Consider the following 17,786-nt stretch of genomic DNA (forward strand, 5'->3'; position numbering starts at 1 on the left):
TTTTTTAAAGTGCAAATCATCCGCGAGTTGCGATGCAGGACTTGTGATTTGCGACAGCCTTTTGTCATTTTTCTGCGGGTCTCTGTGGCTGTCTTTTGTGACTCGATTCCGATGGCTTGTCAAAACAGGCGAAATGAAGCGTGCAATTGTCCGCAATTCGCAACTTAAATGGCCATTGTGAAATCGCTCCCTCATGGCTGCGATTGCGTTTTATTAGCTGTCAAATTTTAATTAATTCCCAACATCTTGGCCATGCCTTTATGCATACATTTTGCCAGAAATATGGGCAGAAGAAAGGGCCAAATCCGCAGTGCAAACGCCAGGACAATGCCAAAGCGGGCACACAGTAATTATTGGGCTCAGGTGTGGGCAGGACATGGAATATAAGTAGCCATAAAGGAGCAACAAATTGGACTGCTTAAGGCACGAGATTGGAGCGGGTGGCAAACAGAAAAAGTGCGCACAAAGAGGAAAGCCATAAGATAAATGGGCTAACTTAAATTAGAATGGCTGCCAGCCGAGAATTGCTAACTGGGGATGTTCCCCGACTCGCCTGCCTTTCAAATGCAAACCAGGTCCAGGTGAGGTCCATTGTTGGAGTGTCATACGGAACTTAATTCGGAACATATATTGTGGGATAAATGGATAGTGGTTTTAAACGGGAAATAAAAGCTAATGCTATCATATCAAAATGTATAAAAATGTTTATTGATTGCTTAATGTCTTAAATGATTTTGTATTCATTCTTTTAATGTATTGCTTTTCTTTTTAGAAAAGAATTTAAATTAAAAGTAACAAGTATTTAATGTTCACTTTTATAATTCTTGATAAAACATTTCCCAAGCATACCTATTTTCAACTCGGAACATCCTCTTATCTAAGGACAATGCTAAGTCTAAACTATGTTTAAGAAATACTTACGATAACTGCAATTTGCACTTAACCCTTGCCGGCAGCCGCAAGTTTCTTGGATCGGGATCTGGCCCTGTCCCCGTTTTGGTGGCTCTATCCAAGGCGTAGCCTGTGTTTGTTCACTTGGACAATTAAAGGAGCAGCCCACACACTCGGTCCCAGTCTCAGTCTCAGCCCAGCTAACTGACTCCAGCTAACCACTCCAGCCACTTGAAAAGTTGGCCGCAAAGTGCGAATGCATAATTAATTCCAATTATGAGTTTACCCAACAACATTGGCAACATTGCCACTCGCCTTCGTTCTCGAGACGAGACAAGATGCGTTGGAGGGATGCCCACATGGTGGGTGGGGTGATGTCGGGGATAGGGACTTATCAGCGCATCGACAGGATGTTTCCCCTGCCGCCAGGACACCCATGAACTTTGATGCCGGCGAGTGTCAACCCGTGTGGTGGTGATGTTGCTGCCGTGCTGCTGATGTTGCTGCCGTGCTGCTGGTGTTGCTGCCGGGCTCCTTGTGTTGCTGCTGCTACTGCTTGTTGCATAGTTCGAGTGAGCCAAGTGCTTGGCATGTTTAAACACATGCTCAAGTGTCATTTAGACAGTTATCCGCTCGGGCTGCTATCTGGCAGACAATTGATGTGCCTGCGATAGGCACCAACTTTAGCCTCAATTACAAAATGCTAAAAATTGCAATATCAATAACATTTTATGTCCTTGAGGGGGATGAGGTTAGGGGGTAGTGAGTCCTGAAGGTTTAAGGGTAACCACAAGTGCTGCGTCTAAGTGTGGCTGCCAGCCTTCAAAGCCGCCTTCACTATTAACGGAAATGCATTCTGGTTTTCCTTGTTTGGAGAGCATTGCGTCGCGTCTGCCAGGCTCAAGTGTTTTAATGGATTTTCCCCGAAGAACATGCATGCCAACCTTCCCTTGCGCCGTTGGATTTCCCTTCTTCTCTTTGATTTTATAAATATTCTTTTTTGTTGCCTTTTTTATGCGAGAAATGTCAAGTTTTCGGGCTCATGTTGTTCCATGTGACATCTCTGCACATGCATCAATCATTGGGAGCCTGAGCAACAGCATTACACCAATCAAAAGGAAGTTCAGTTCATAAAAGATAATAACCTGGCTTAGCCGCCTGCCACTCAGGACCTTAATGCCAGGTCGCAGCTGTAGCCGCTCAAGGAGTCCAGGGAAAGCCTATAAATTTGCAGATTATTTGCATATTGCGTCTGCTCCTTGGGCACGTTTTCCGTTTTTTCTTCCCTATTTTTGTTTTGTTTAATTTTCAGGACAAAGCGCGGAAAATTCAATTTTTTCCGCTGCACAAGCTAATGTAAATCAAGCGACATTAAACGCATAATGCAAACAATCATAAATTTGAATGGAATATGCAAAGGATATAGTCGTGCGGATCTACTTGATTTGGTTTTGGGCTGGAGCAGTATCCATTAAGGTTAATCTGGTTCACCTTAAAACCTATCACGAGCGTTGAACATAAAGCGAATATTTGTTTGGCTTGCAGCTGCGTTCCTCGTTCACAAAATGCTAACAGTTCATTTCATTTTTATGGCGCAAGGTAAAATAACTATGGTTTTTATCTCTCCTGGTGGGAAATATTTGACGTTTTCCTGCATAATAGTTGTCAAAAAAAGGGTTAACATGTATAAATTAAATGCACTATGAGCTGTTTGTGAATTTTGTTCGTGTCTAGTATAAGTAAGATTAGAATGAATTATACAAAAGGATTATATAATGTTTATTTATAATAATAATAATAAACAGCGTGCTAGCAAACAAAATGCAGTCTCAAAAATCATGAAATTTAATAAACAGTTTCCTCTATTGTACATTTTTATTTCAGTATAATTGTTCTTTTTATTCAATGACTAATGTGTGTTATATGTATTTTGGGTTGTATTGTTTTTCTGCGTTAAAAGTTTAAAAACAGGAATATCAATTACAAATAAATGTATTCAAAAAAGTCAGTTAATTTTTATTTTATATTTATTAATTGTGAGCCCTAAGTTTGTGAAAAATCTCTGAAAATAACCAAACTGTGCAATAAAACAGGATTACTCCATTCCTTTTTCACAGCCAAAGTCTTTTTTGGGACCTATTTTCTTAAAACGCACAATTTTAGCTATAGAGCGATTCTAAACCAATTGATCTAACCATGATTATTGACTGACTTGCAGCTGTCGATTGAAATTACCCACTGTCGACGAGTTAATCGAACGCAAAGTGTGAAATTTGAAAGCCCCCGCCATTCGAATGTCAATCGCTGTCGATGGTGGCTGCAGTGCATCGCATCGGCAATCATTGCCGGATGCCCAGCGTTTTAATTTATGCGTTTCCCAGTGGCAGTGGCAGCTCGTCCTTTAAATCATTTTTAATGAAATCGCCCTCCGGAGGACTGCTGACAGGCCATGCTAATCCCGAGTACGTTCGCTGCAGTTGATAAATGAGTCATTTGCTTAGTAATTTAAGCGTTCATTCAATAAGAGCGGACTGGCGAAAAACGTGAAGGGGTCAGCTCAAAGATTTGTGTAACCAAATACTCATTACATAAGTTGGGCAAGAAGGAGCTGGGCAAACAGAGCAGGAAACTCCGTAGGAATATGCTGAATATGGGGGATTCTCTGGGGGTGTAAGAGTATGTGTGTGTGTGAGTACGTATGTATGTGCTAGTTAAGTCAAAAACAAATATTGACGGGCAAAGTCAAATGGATGGGGGAAGGGGGCGATGGCATTTAAAGTAATCGAGTGTTAAAAACGGCAAACGCAGCCAAACATTGGGCCGAGCAAAGTCAAACACAGCCACCCCAAACCACCACCCACACCCTGTAAATATTTAGTTGCTCATAAATTACGAGTGTATATGTGGCGGGGAGGAGGGGATGGGGGAAATAATGAAAATCACAGGCAAGTCGAGGCTTTAATGCCTCATTAAAATATGCACGATGGCAATAAAATTCAAGCTGACGCCGCGGGCAGAAAGTGGAAGCGATCTGCGATCTCGGGAGTCCATAAAAATCTTCGGAGGCAGCTTGACAAAGTTTTCACATAAAATAAATTGCTGCCAAATAATAGTCAGGAAACCCGTTAACGTCGATGACGATGGCTGCCTGCCATTTTGGCCCACGGCAATTGATAGGAGGTCGAGTGCGATGGGGTTAAGTGCCAAGGAGTAAGGGGTTCCCGGCCATCAACTTGTTGTTTATTAAATTACAAATAAATAATGAGACTGATGGAACTCGCTGCCTGCTGCCTGCCGCCCGAAGTTATTAAAAACTTTACTGAAACAATTAACACAGTCAGTTGTGGGCTGATGGGTTGCCATTCCCCCTTTTGGTTGGTAAGAGGCTTTTGCTTCCTGTCAGCCTCTTTAAGCCGAATGACAAATTGAAATCCTGTATTTCACTTTAAGCCGCCCTCTGCATCCCACCGTAACCGGAGCATTAACCAAAGTTGCAGCCGCAACAATAACCGGAGTACCATCGTCCTTCGTCCTGGCAGCGGGGAATTGGAATTGCAGCCGCAAATAAATTTGTGCTCGGCAAAATATATGGCAAAAATATAAAGAATTGCATGTGCATAAAAGTAAAGCCACGCCGTGGCAGGAACAATGCCAAAAGCAACAGCGAGCTGCTGCCCCTTTTTCATTACAGTCCTGGCACAGGACTGCCAGGATGCCGGGATGCAAGGATGCCAGGATGCGAATGGGTTCGGTTTCTGGTTGGGCAGAGCTGAGCTGGAATGGAATGGAATGGTGAGTGCGAGGATGCAGATACTCGTACTACAACCATTGTTTGCAGGCGCGCGCTCTGATTAGAGAGCAAAAAAATAACAGGCGGCATGCGGCATGCGGCAGTGCCCCATGTTTTGTTGTATTCTACTCGCAAATGCGCTATCAAAAGAAGCGAGTATCTTTAAATACTGCAAATTGAAATAACTCTTTGGGTTCGGGCAGTGTGGGAAATGGACCCATCGAGTGGGGTGTTTGCCTGCGAATCGAAACACAATCCGCAGAGGTGCAGATGTGCGAGAATCAGTCAAATAAATCAAAAATGAGTTTCGGCTTTATTCGTGTTTTAATTGATTGATTTCCACGAATTTACGAATTTTAATGAAATATGTTAGATGTGTATACATTTGGTCAAACTTTTTGATTTGGTAATTGCTTAGTAAAAAACAATAATGTTTTGTATTTCAGCTGATTAAGCGCAAACAATTTTTGCATGGTATTTATATTTATACCTATACAGTACAAGTAAAAATATTAAAGCTTTGTGAAATCAAAAAAAGGATGCAAACTTCGAAGACTTTAACTTCTTAAATACTTGTAAATTTTCCTAAAGCCGTACATGTCGAACTGCTATTTAAATTAGAAAAAAATGAATAAGTCAGTTTGATTTTAATAAACAGGCTCTTAAAAACTAAAAACTTTATTTAAATACAACGAAAATAGCAATCTTGTGCACAAATTATTTGTAATATTCGAAATCATGCAACTATTATAACATATATAAGTTTACATATTGTTTTGCTTACATTACACATTTTAATTTAGCTTAACTTTTTGTCTCAACTTCCCCAATTTAATTATTTAAAGTTATTAGTTTACATGTAATTTTAATCACTCTGTTATCCAAGTTCATTTGACAAAGTCTCTTAATTCTATGCATTTTTTGAGAGCTACCATCTGGCTAAGTTCGCCATTAACCAACTGCAGCTGTCAGCGGCTTTCAAATGTGACCGCCCAGTCCTGTCCGATCTGCCCTCTCTTCCTTGCCGCCTCGCCCCGTCTCTTTCCACCCTGCTGCCAGTCATCCGAGCGTGCGTTTTGTGCTCTAACCAAAGCGCTCAGTGTTAGTCTTTGATTTGTCACACCAAAGCGAGCTTTTCATGGCGTCCTGTCAGAGTTCTTTTTTTCCCTATCTGCCAGGACACTCAGTAGGGAGGGGTGGTGAGGGGGGGAGAGACAGAGAGGGAAGATAGTCCCCATCGCTGGGAATCTGGGGGCTCTGTTGTGCCTGTTTCACGTCCAGTTTTAGCCCTTGGCTGATTTTTGATGAAAAGTTTTCAGTTTCACATTATTCATGCATCCACCCCCCTCCCCCAACTTTTCCTTCCCCACAGTTTTTTTTTGCGGCTGAATGGAGACTGCAATTTTTTTCTATTTCCTCTTATTTTTTCACCCAAAATATTGTGTTTGTCATTGTTGTTGGGGGTATTTTAATTTTGCGCAAATGGAAAATAATAATCAAGGCAAAATAATAAAATGGACGCAGGCGAGAAAGGTGCAGGAAATCGGAAAATGGGTTGGAGGATTGACAGGACGACCCCGCATGTCAGCAAAAAGGGGGAGGGTGGCAAGGAGGGGGGGCCCGCAGTATCCTGTGGCTTTGTTTCGAGTGATTCTCAACAAAGCGCACTGCACTTAATTCTCTTTACGCACATACACATCCACACACACACACCATCACATGAGGGCAGACATGTATGACAGGCTTTTTATGCCTAAGTATCTTAAGTTGTCAACTCGAAAAGGCAAAAGAAATCCTTTAATTTGCAGTAAAATGCAAAACGCAGCGCCACTTTGTCACAAGGGGTGGATATCCCCATCTGCGAGGGCAAGGACATGGGTGTGGGTGTGTGTGTGTGTGTGTGGGGTGTATCTGTGTGACTGGGGGTGTGCATCTGTGTGCCAAGGAAGGCAACAAGTCAGCTTCTTCTGGCGGCGGAGCGTACATTGGACTTTGCCACTTGGCATGCGAGCGCAGGCGAATGGCGCCTCAAGGTATGCAGTAAATTAAAATGCAGTGACAGTGGCGGGCCGTGGCCCAAAAAGGGGGTTCTCAGGGGCAGCGGCGGCTGGGGATGACATGCATGAGGGTTGCACTCTCCTTTGCACTTTTCACATTAAAAACTTTTGCCCGCAAGCCAGCCCACCCCACCCTCACATGCCATACTTTATAAAAGCACAGAAGAAAATGTAAGATTACTAAGAAACAGGAAAGAAAAGTGTATAAAGTACATTTAATTAAGTATATTTGTTTAGATGGCATAAAACTTTTATTTTAGAAAATTTGAATATTTAATGATAATAAATGATTGAAGATTTTACAAAATGTGTTATAAAAACACTTTGATGTTTAGACCTTTGATTTAATATTTTAAACATTACTAAGAAACAAAAAAGAATGGTTTATAAAAAACATTTGTTTAGATTTTATTGCAGAAACCTTTTATCATGTTTTTATTTAGGAAATTTAATAATTATAATTAATTAAAGGATTATTATTGATTGACGATTTAATGATCTTGATACCCCGACATTCGTTCTTTTAAAATATTTCACAAAATGTTTTATACAACCACTGTTATGTTTAGACCTTTGATTATAAAACAATGATAGGTGTACAGTTTTAAACATTTATTTGACTGTTGTATAATTTAGAAAAGAATTCCTCAACCAGTATCTTTATTTTCTGTCAGTGCAAAGATGCTCTCAAGGAAAAGACGGCGTTCTGAACTTCAGTTTCGACAACACACTCTCACACACTGCCTAACAATTACAAAGCATTGAGCCATGGGCGTGCTAGAGACTTTGATTTAGCCAGGATGCTAGGAAACTTTCCAAACTGAGCAGCCTCTTGCTGGTTAGAACTCTCGAAACACACCTCGCTGCCGCTATTTGCATATGAATAGCAAGCAGGTGGAAAGGCATACATATCGGGGTGGCCAGCGCTTATGGCCACGTTAATGGCAAACTAAACTGCAAACTTTGCTTTTGCACCGACGCACGCATACGTAATAAAAGGTGTAAATGAGCAAAAGAACCAACTGCCATGCAGCAGGTGAGGGGGGCGGAGTGGGCGGTCCGAGGGGGGGCTGAAAGTCAGCCAGGTGAACAGGCAGCCAGACATGGACTTACGCCTTGGCCCATTATAAGGGCCACTTGCTGCCGACTAAGAAGACAGCTTTGTATTTATTTCACCGGCACAGTGGTGAAGCTAATTGAAATTTAGAACGTTAGTTGGAAGAGATAAATATTTTAATTTAAATTTCATGATAATTTGGTAAGAAAAATATTACTTGAACTAAGAAAGTCTATTTTACTTTTAATATTTTTGAAGTTTTGTATTTAAAGTTACCTTTTTGGTCTTGAACATTTTTTTGCTTATTCAACTTTTTAAATTAATTAATTAAGTTAGCAATCAATAAAGTTATCTTTAACATTGACAACATAGTAATTCGTTGCTTTTTCTACTTTACCAAGTTTTTAGGTTTGTGAAACTTTAATGTAAGTTATTAAGTTATTAAAAAATTTTTTTTAAGTAGATCTACGACAATATAGTAAGAACGTAAGGTTAACTTAGTTAAACCTTTAAAAGGTGGTAGCAATTAAATATATGTTCAACATTATTTTAAACTAAAGACTGAATTTGTTTCAATAATTCAGTAAGAATGTTTTAATTAGTGTTTTTGAAGCTTAATAAATTGTAGGTTTACAGAATAAAAATGCTTTTGTCGTTCAAAAGTTTTTTAGGTTTTAAAGTATTACCTAGTAAAAATGATTTTAAAAACAAATTATACTAAAAAAATGTAAATTTGTTTTGTTCAGTAATTATTTTCATTGTTGAAATAGATAGATCGACCTTTAATATATTTCTTCTCTTGGTCGGTGGTAAGTCCTTTATAATCTTTTATCTAATAAATAATTTTAAAAATGTTATTGAAATATACAAATTGAATTCATAAGTTTTTGATTAGAACACAATTTCAGCACACGGTGTTGTGTGTGTATTAAACTAAATTTAGCGTCACTTTGAGTTATGGCAGCAGCGGTGACGATGACTTGGTAGCCTTGGCAGCCGGAGCGACAGCTATTACAATGCGAGCCCCGGAATAGTCATGGGTGGGGGGGTGGAGTCCTGGGCAAGGACATCATGTTTGCAAATTTATGTAGTTGTAAGTTGTGCCAAAGGAAATGCCATAAAAATGAGAAACAGAATTGTGCGGGCAGCGAGCGGATGGATGGTTTGGCAAGCTCGGACGCGCTTAAAGTGCAATTAGCGCACGTAATTGTAATCGAGTTGGCTATAAGGCACCTGCAGTGGCCAACAGTCCACCTTCCACCCCCTTTTCTCCCACTTTCTGCCTTCCGTCTGTCTGCCCACGGGGCTCCATGGTTTTTTTCGGCTGCTTTCTACTTGACTCGTTTAAAGGCAACCTGGGAGCTGTAAATAAATTTGGCACTTAATCATATTTACGGATTTCGTGGGCACATTTATTTATGTGTCCCACAGTGGCCGCAGCTACTTACTGCACTTTGCCATCCAGTATTGTGTGTGTGTTTTTTTTTTATATAGGGGTACATTTACGCGGCTTGAGCTAGAGGATTTCTTGGCCGGACGGAAACACAATACGCCCAAGACCAATTTGGGCCCATTCTCGAGAGTCGGACTTTCTGCCTAATTATGCGTTCTGGCATTGTCATGGATACCCGAAAATCCAGGATCCACGAGGCTAATTAGGCCCAAAGCGTTGGCCATTGTGCCACACCGTTAGACGGGCATTGTTAACTCCACTCATACCCGAGTTCACTCACCTGTTCGCTTCCGCTTTTCTGGCTTTATGAATATTTCAGGCAGTTTAAACGGCCGCTGTAAGCTAGAACTTGGAACTGATTTATTTGCCATTTGATGGCCGGCGAAATAAATAAACATAAACCAATATCGGTTTGGGCATTGTTTCGCTGGATGTGTTGCGGTTCCTGTGGGTTTCGTTTAATTTTCGTAAGTGTTGCACTCGATGTTTTTGCATAATTTGCGGTTTGTTTTGATCGGTTGCGGAAAAAGTTGATAACACGGATATGCTTGTTTTCGAATTTATTAAATAAAATTAAAACACTCTCCAAGAGATCATGTATGTATTGACATTTCCACCAAATGCTTTGACAAACTCTGTTTCCCAGAAATTCATTACTCAGCCTCATCGATATTTGTCACTATTGTTGTTCTCGATTATTGTTAAGTGCAGGTGGGCTGGCGAACGGAGCTCTGAGAATGGGGGAAAACTGTCACTTGAATGCATTTTCATTACACCTCATTACATTTCACTTGCATCTGCAATTGTGTCACGTCGCCGGCTTTCGCTGCCTTCAAGTCCATGAATGCCGGGCCTGAAAAATGCCGAGCGAATGGATTCGTTAGCTGAATGGGCTGTGAGTGTTTTTAATTGAAAACAATAAAGTTCTTCTGGGGGAACTGGGCCTCCTCCCAAACAATGCATTAAATGTAGCAGCTGGAGGAGCTTTCATACGAATTTTTCACGCTCTTTTTAATAAGTTAGAATATCTCCTTGTGAAAACCTTATTCTTTTATAATTGCTTAAGAACGAAAAGTGATATGATCATTACAATGAATGCTAAGATTGGCATTGACTTGCATAGAATTTTATTTTAGAGATACATTTTTATCTATTTATCTTGGGTTTTTATTAATATATTCTGATTTGTATATGATTCTATTACTTTCTTAACATTTAATTTCAAGCTTTAAACTGGTTACAATATTTTTAAATGCTGCTACTAATTTGCTTGCAAGATTTTATAATAAATAAAATATAAATGTAATGTTTAGAACATTTAGAACCATTTCCTTTTACCACTTGTTTTCTAGAGACTTAAGATATTTGTTTAATTAAATAACGTTTGCATTACAACGGAAATACAAGTCTTAAATTTGTGATTTTTAATATCTTTCCAAAAAAAAGTCCTCTTTTAGTTGGTTGCCTAAAACTATAATTTGCACTATCTAAATAAAAGATTAATATTACCCCGCTTCAAATACTCTCACCCGTGATGAAGAACGCTTTGAGCTAAAAGCTGAGCATTCGATGGATTGTTCGGTCCGCTTTCTTTGTTTGAGGCGTAAAAGGCCTCCCATGGAAATGGAAATGGAAATGGAAATGGAGATGGAAACGGCGGTGATAGAGCCGCCGTAGATGGATAGATACGAGTTGTGTTCGCGGCAGACAATACTCGTTCACAAAATGCGAATGCGAAAGTGATAATTAAAAATCGCGCCATATATACTGGTTAACAGATACTGTTGTTGCCGATTCTTTGCCCGTTGTTTTCCCGGCATGAAATGTGTATTGTTTATGATTTTCTCCCGCTGCCGGGCAGGATATTCGCATTGCAATCAGCATTGGTCTGGGGAAAATCAAGGGGGAGTGGCATGTGGGCGCGAATGAAGTGATCAATGCGCCTAACAATGATTGACGGCTTTTCCAGAGACAGGGGACAGGGGGCGGGGGACAGGGGCGCCGAGGAGCTGGGGGCCATGAAAAGGCTGTCGAAGATGGAGCTCCCCTCCCCCCGCACAGCTGCAGCTGACAAACAATTATGCAAAATCGCTGGCGTTTGCAGTTTTATGCAAAAATTAATTTTGCATTTTTAATTTTACACTGCCAGTGGCGGGGGCTTAAAGCGAGGGGCGGAACACATCACATGGCGCAAAACGCTGCGACAGCACTCTGCACTGCTCACAAAGGATTGATAAGGGATAGACTTAGCCGGCCTTACACTTGAAAAAAGTTACGTTCCAGTTTTTAGGCTACTTTAGGCTATACATGGGTTTTCTTTATGTGCTTTTTATTTTGTTAGTCATAAGTAGTAGCAAAATGAGTTTTATTTAAATAAATAGATGTACTATTTGGGGAAATAAATTTATGCTGCAATTTTTAATAAAATGCTCCCAGTTTTTTATTTCATATTAAAATTTCCATAGTTTTGTTTCACTCAATTTCTAAAATTATATATGGTTTAATACAGATATTTAATAAACTATTCTTATCTACATTAAAAAGTTTATAATTAAAAATTATTTTTAATTTGAAATTTGGTTTGCATTTATATCGTTACTGCTCCTACACATAACTATAAAACTCAAAACGTCACCGATATTTGTGGCTTATTAAAACTAAGGGTTACATTTTTATTAAAAGTATTTTTGTGAAAAAAATTTTTTTTCTCTTGATTTAAAAACTTTTGCTTTAAATTTTCAAACATATGGTTTTAAATGTCAGAGCAATAAGTTAGTTAACAACAGTAGTTTTATTACTTGTTTAATGTTTTAAAATTTATTTGTGGCCTTACAACTATGCAATTGTGTATTACAGTTTTAAAAGGTTTTACTTTTAATATAAATAAAAGATTTATTTCTTGGCTTATTTCACATCTATGTTATTAATGTTTTTAAAATTTTCTTTTAATTCCGAAAATCGGCTCACAAAAACCTCACCTCACTATTTAAGTTTAAATTTGCTTATAGTATTTTTTTTAGTGTAACTTAAGATGTGAGAATCACGCGATCAGTAATCAGGTCCCACTTTTTGGCCACGTACCCCAGAAGGTGGGCTGTTTGCTCGCCACCCGATCCGCAAATCATTCCGCAATCGGAAGACCTAGTAGTTGGTTGTTCAAGATGTTCCAAGCGGACCGCAGAGATTTGGCCTGTCATCTGATCAGGTTGGATTCGCCCAAGGAGCTGGATCATCCTCGAGTGGTCCAGGTGCCGGATCCTGATCGCCAGGACATGCAGTTCCCGGACATCTGGCTGCGCGACAATTGTCGCTGCAAGGAGTGCTATTTGCCACAGACCCTGAGTAGATTGCCCCAGCTGTGGAACAACCTGGACACCAGTGTGCGGGTCCTGCGGCAGAGCGTGGATGTGGAGCAGCAGGTCCTGTACATAGAGTGGTCCGATGGGCATGCCTCCCAATATCCTTACAATTGGCTAAGGGAGCGGGACTTTTCAGCTGCCAATCGCCAGCGTTATTTGAGTGAATTCTACCGTCCGGAGCAGAAGTTGTGGAGCGGTCAAAACTTCGAGGAAGTCCGTCGAGTCTTCTACTTCCAAGAACTGATCACCAGTGATTCGGCGTTGCTGCAGTGGCTCCAACACCTGGCGGTTTACGGAGTGGCTCTCGTGAAGGAGGCCCCTCTGGAAATGGATGTCCTGCGAAGGCTATCCAACCGAGTGGGCTTCATGAGACGCACCACCTACGGGGAGGAGTTCAGTGTTCGGGCTCAGCCGGGTGCCAGTAACTACGCCTACCTGGCAGCCCCACTTCCCCTCCACACGGACATGCCCTACTTCGAGTACCTGCCCGGAGTGACATTGCTGCACACCCTGGAGCAGTCCGCCTCCCCGGGCGGAGTCAACCTCCTGGCCGACGCCTTCTACGTGGCCGAGATGATGCGTGAGAGACATCCGAATCAGTTCCGGGCTCTCTGCCAGACGCCCGTGGATTGGGCGGACATCGGAAGCGACGGCGACCTGCAGTTCCACAACATCTGGCAGGCACCGGTAATCAAGTGAGTAAATCTAGATAGATTTCCGATTATATAGTTTCCTTAAGTTATGGAAATTCAATTTTAAATTTCATAGCATTCAGTTCAAGCAGCAAAATGAAACACTTGTTAAAGAATAAATGAGAGGAAGGGCGAAATCTGTTTTGTTTGAAATTGGTTCGGAATTTATATTTACATTATGTACACTTCAACCGAATTTCAATCCAACATATTTCTGTTCAACTCCCGATTAAGGATACCAAATTATAGCAGCTCAAAATAAGACTTTCAAATGAATAACTTTTAAATCATGTAAAGTTCTTTTGTTATAAAATTTTTTTTATTGGATGTTTCTCTATAAATTTACTTTAAATTTTAGCTTGGCGCAAAGAAAACTTCTTGAGTTTGTAATGAAACATTTAATGAATAGGAAAAGGCTATTCGACAGAATACAATTAATACATTTTTGTAAGGGACGAGGCTTTTATTTTTAGTCTTGCTTATATTTTAAACATCAAATCACTTAAAAGCGCTTAAAGATATTTGTTTTATTCTGACATTGCTCCAAAAATGTTCATATTAAAGACTAATAAATATAAATAAATATTTTTTGTTTTAAAATTTACTTTTCTTAAAAGTTTAAGTATTTGGCTTAAATCGACTAAATATTTTATCTGCCCACATGGAAGACAGTAAAACATAGTTTGTGAATCAGAACCTGGCTAACCCATTTCAAACCATTCCAGCTTGGACGCCGAGGGGCGGTGTGTGCGGATCAACCACAGCATTCCGCAGCGGGACAGCCACTTCAGCGTGCCCATGGAGCAGGTGCGTCCGTGGTACGAGGCGATGGCGACCTTCGTGGGTTTGGCCCAGGAGCACTCGTGCAGGTTCAAGACCACGCCCGGCGACGTGCTCACGTTCGACAATTTGCGCCTGGTCCACGGACGAACCGGGTACGACGATACGGATCGCAATGTGCGCCACATCCTGGGCGCCTTCGTCGACTGGGACATCGTGTACTCGCGACTGAGGGTCCTGCGGAATGCCACCGCACCTGGTGCTCCTTAGATGGCAGCCACATGTGCTGTGATTGCGATACTAATTAGCCATCTATCAATGCCAGCCACGTTGATTGACACCGCACCGTTGCCATAGAGTTAATCGAATTATTAATTTACATTCGCATTTATTGTTTAATTGATATTATACTTACATTCAGATTTTAAATAAATACAATGTTAATGGGTATCTGCCTTTGACACACTTCAATGCTAATTGACGCTATTTAATTGGGTTAAACATGTGATTTTAGGCCATTCAAGGTGGAGGAAGTCAATCGAGCTAATCTGTCAAACGTGAACATCTGGCTGATAAGTTAGTCCATTAGATTTTATGGCACCCTGTATGAGTGTAATTGGTATATCAGACTATTTAGTATTCACTATCACCCATATATTTATGACAAAAACTAGTAATAAATTCATAGAAGATATTTTTAGTCTTGTAAACTGATAAATCATATTTTTCGGAAACGTTGGTTTAATATATTTGTAGAATTTATATAAGCTGGCAAGATATACATCTGATTATTATTAAAGAAATCTACTTATACGTTTTGGAAAATTACATTTTACTTGTTGTGATTCAAAACCAACATAAATAGTTCTAATAATAAGGGTTTATTTTGGGTATCTGTTTTTTTCTCGGCTATAGTTTTCAGTGCCACAATTTCATAATGCCTGTGATTACAGGGTATTGCAAATAATCACCCTTTCTACACACGATTTCCGACAACCAAACAGGCCACTGGAAGTGAAAGTCCAGCACACGTCATTGTTTACGCCGGGCACAAAGTGGCTTATCAGTGGCCAGTTGAGTCAACAGAGTCTTCAAATATATACAGTGGTGGTCAAAAGTATTTGCACATTTCTTATGAGTAAGTACGTGTAATTTGTGCAAATACTTTTGACCACCCCTGTATATGTGTATTCCGGTTATCAATTTATGGCAATGCCGAGATCAACACCGACTTGGCAGAGCTCTTAGCTCTTGGCATGCGAGTAAATCACACCCACACACCTCCAAGTTTCCAAGCCCTTCGATTTTTACGGGACAGAAGGAAACTTTCGGTTTGTCTTGGATGTTGGGGTGTCTTTTTTTTTTTTTTTTGGGATGTTTGGGTGCGGTGGGGCCACCGCAGGCAAATCCTTTGGAAATCTTTTTATTTATGTCATTGATGCAGCCAAGACCAAGTGAGAGCGAAGGAAACAACCGGCAACCGGCAACCGGCATCCGAATCCGAATCCGAGTTGGAGCACATGAATTCGTACATGGCAGCGAGTAAATCCCTCTAATAATCCACATAATAAGCACTGGAAGTAGCTGTGGCAGCAACAGGCCGAAAGGGTTGCCCCGTCTCTTGTTTATAAGTTCATAAAAGTCAACGGGCCGGGAAGTTCGACTGCGACTGTGGGTCGGGGGTTGGGGGCACATAAAAAGCGAGCCAAATGCAAACGGAAAATGGCCAAAAAGAAAAGGCAGGCCAAAGCCACCAGTCGCAAATCCAATTTCTTCGGTTTGTGTGCGAGTTTCGGGGTAGGTGAAATTTTACTGCAGTTTCGGGCGGACCGTGCAGCAGTCATAATGTGTAATTGAAAACCTGCCTTGAATTGTTCCCCTGTGTGAGGTACTATATATATAGTCCTTACCAACAAAAAAAAAAAATATCCCTAATTGGCAATATGGTCAGCCCAGGAACAAACTGTGTGACAGAATCGAGAAGGTGGTTATTTCGTAAACAAGCTGAACTAGGTGAAAAAAGATTTACAACAGGAACTTTGTTATTATTACAGTGAAGGATAATTCAAAATTTTTAAGGAGCAAAGAAAAATATTAATTTATATACTAATAACACTTTAATTAGTCATTAACTAGACATTTAAAGGAAATTAATATAAAGTTCGATAACATTTTTTGATAGTCTACAAACAAATTTTTACAGTTTTATTTTTGAAAGTTGTATCACGCCCATTTTAGAAATATTATATTACAATTTCCCTACTTTCCTTAGCTTTAATTAAATCTTATCAACACAAAACTTTCTGGACTCATTATTGTCCTTTAATAACTTCATAAAAAATATTTGTAGTCTTGTAAGTTGATAAATTATGTTTTTCGGAAACGTAGGTTTAATATATTTGTAGAGTTTAATATAAGCTGGAATAATAAACAGCTGAGTATTATTAGAAAAAAAAATTACGAGTTTGGAAAGTTACATTTTACATGTTGTGTTTCAAAACCAACATAAATATTTAAATGATCGTTTATGTATTTAAGAAATGTTGTTTTAGCAAAAGCCTGGGAATACATTGTTAAAATATGGCTCAAAATTTGGAAACAAAGATTTTATGATGATATATATCAATAGTTTTGCTTACCAGCTTTTAGCCATTACAAAAATTAAGAATTAATAAAATAAAAAAACATTCAAAAAACCAAATTAAATTTATTTGTTTGTAACTTTATATTTTCTGTGATAGATTATTACTATTTTAGCTTAAAATTTGTTAATATTCGGAAGAGGCAGTTTTAAGACTAGTTTGTTCTATTCACTTTATACTCTGGTTTTTATTTGGCTTAAATTTATTGCTTTGAAGTGAATGAAACTCAGAATATGTCATTTTCCAGCTGTTTCTTTAGCTGTAAGATCATTTTATATTTTTATCGGCTTAAGCAACAACAGTTTGAGATTTCCCCCTAAACAGGAGAAAGGGTTTTCCAGCGCGACACTTGCACAATTGCCAAACTAATACGCTCACACACCATCTCCACGATTTCCGCTGTGTCTGCGGCTTTGCCTCTTGGCCTCCTTCCTGTTGGGATTGTGGTCGGGTTTTGTGTGCCAAGATTTTGGCCAGGACAATGCCAAGTTTGGCTGTCACAATGATAAACATGCGGCAATTGACGCAATCATTGTCTGTCCATGAATTGAATTAAATCAACTCAACTCGAGTGGGAAACCCCTTCTTCGCGCTGACACTTGCAAAATCAGCGAAGGACATCTATATTTTCTAGCCTGTGATTCTCGAAAATCAATGCCCTGGTTATGCTTGGCGTGGCACCGAAATCAAGCCACAACTATGGGTTACAACGAGTGATTGTCAGTCTGTCAGTGGGGGAGGGGAGGGGAGGAGAGGGGGATATGTTGCAAACAAGGGTTAAGGCTGCTGTTCGGGTAATGCCCCATAATTCCGATTCCGATTCTGCTGCAGGACAGCGCATTTTGCTTATTAGAATCCGCTTGTGCTCCTTAGAGTGTGTGTGTGTGGGTGTGTGTGTCTGAATGTGAGCTCCTTGATGCCGCTGGAGGGTAATAAATTCCCGTCCATCCCCCCTTCGTCCTGGCAATTTCAAAGTTTATCACCAACGCGCGTCTGCAACTTATGTCGTCTTTTTCCGCTACTTCGTCCTCGTCTTTCGTCCTGCGTCCTTCGTCCTGTTCCTGT

The 17,786-nt window shown here is 40.1% G+C and overlaps 1 protein-coding gene across 1 annotated transcript; it reads left to right on the forward strand.

The window, feature by feature from the left end:
- The first annotated feature begins 12,388 nt into the window (after positions 1-12,388).
- Positions 12,389-14,529, forward strand: LOC108037632 (gamma-butyrobetaine dioxygenase). Its single transcript, XM_017114257.2, has 2 exons — positions 12,389-13,302; positions 14,025-14,529. The coding sequence occupies exons 1-2, from the start codon at positions 12,410-12,412 to the stop codon at positions 14,347-14,349; spliced, it is 1,218 nt and encodes a 405-aa protein (XP_016969746.1). The 5' UTR covers positions 12,389-12,409; the 3' UTR covers positions 14,350-14,529.
- Positions 14,530-17,786: the final 3,257 nt, after the last annotated feature.

The sequence above is a fragment of the Drosophila rhopaloa genome, unplaced genomic scaffold (genome assembly GCF_018152115.1).
Source record: "Drosophila rhopaloa isolate 14029-0021.01 unplaced genomic scaffold, ASM1815211v1 contig_115, whole genome shotgun sequence".
NCBI classification, from domain to species: Eukaryota; Metazoa; Arthropoda; class Insecta; order Diptera; family Drosophilidae; genus Drosophila; species Drosophila rhopaloa.

Excerpts from the sequence above, each read along its gene's own strand:
- LOC108037632 (XM_017114257.2), top strand. The coding sequence starts at position 12,410 with ATGTTCCAAGCGGACCGCAGAGATTTGGCCTGTCATCTGATCAGGTTG. Across the intron at positions 13,303-14,024 it reads TGGCAGGCACCGGTAATCAA|CTTGGACGCCGAGGGGCGGT; the intron begins GTGAGTAAATCT and ends AAACCATTCCAG.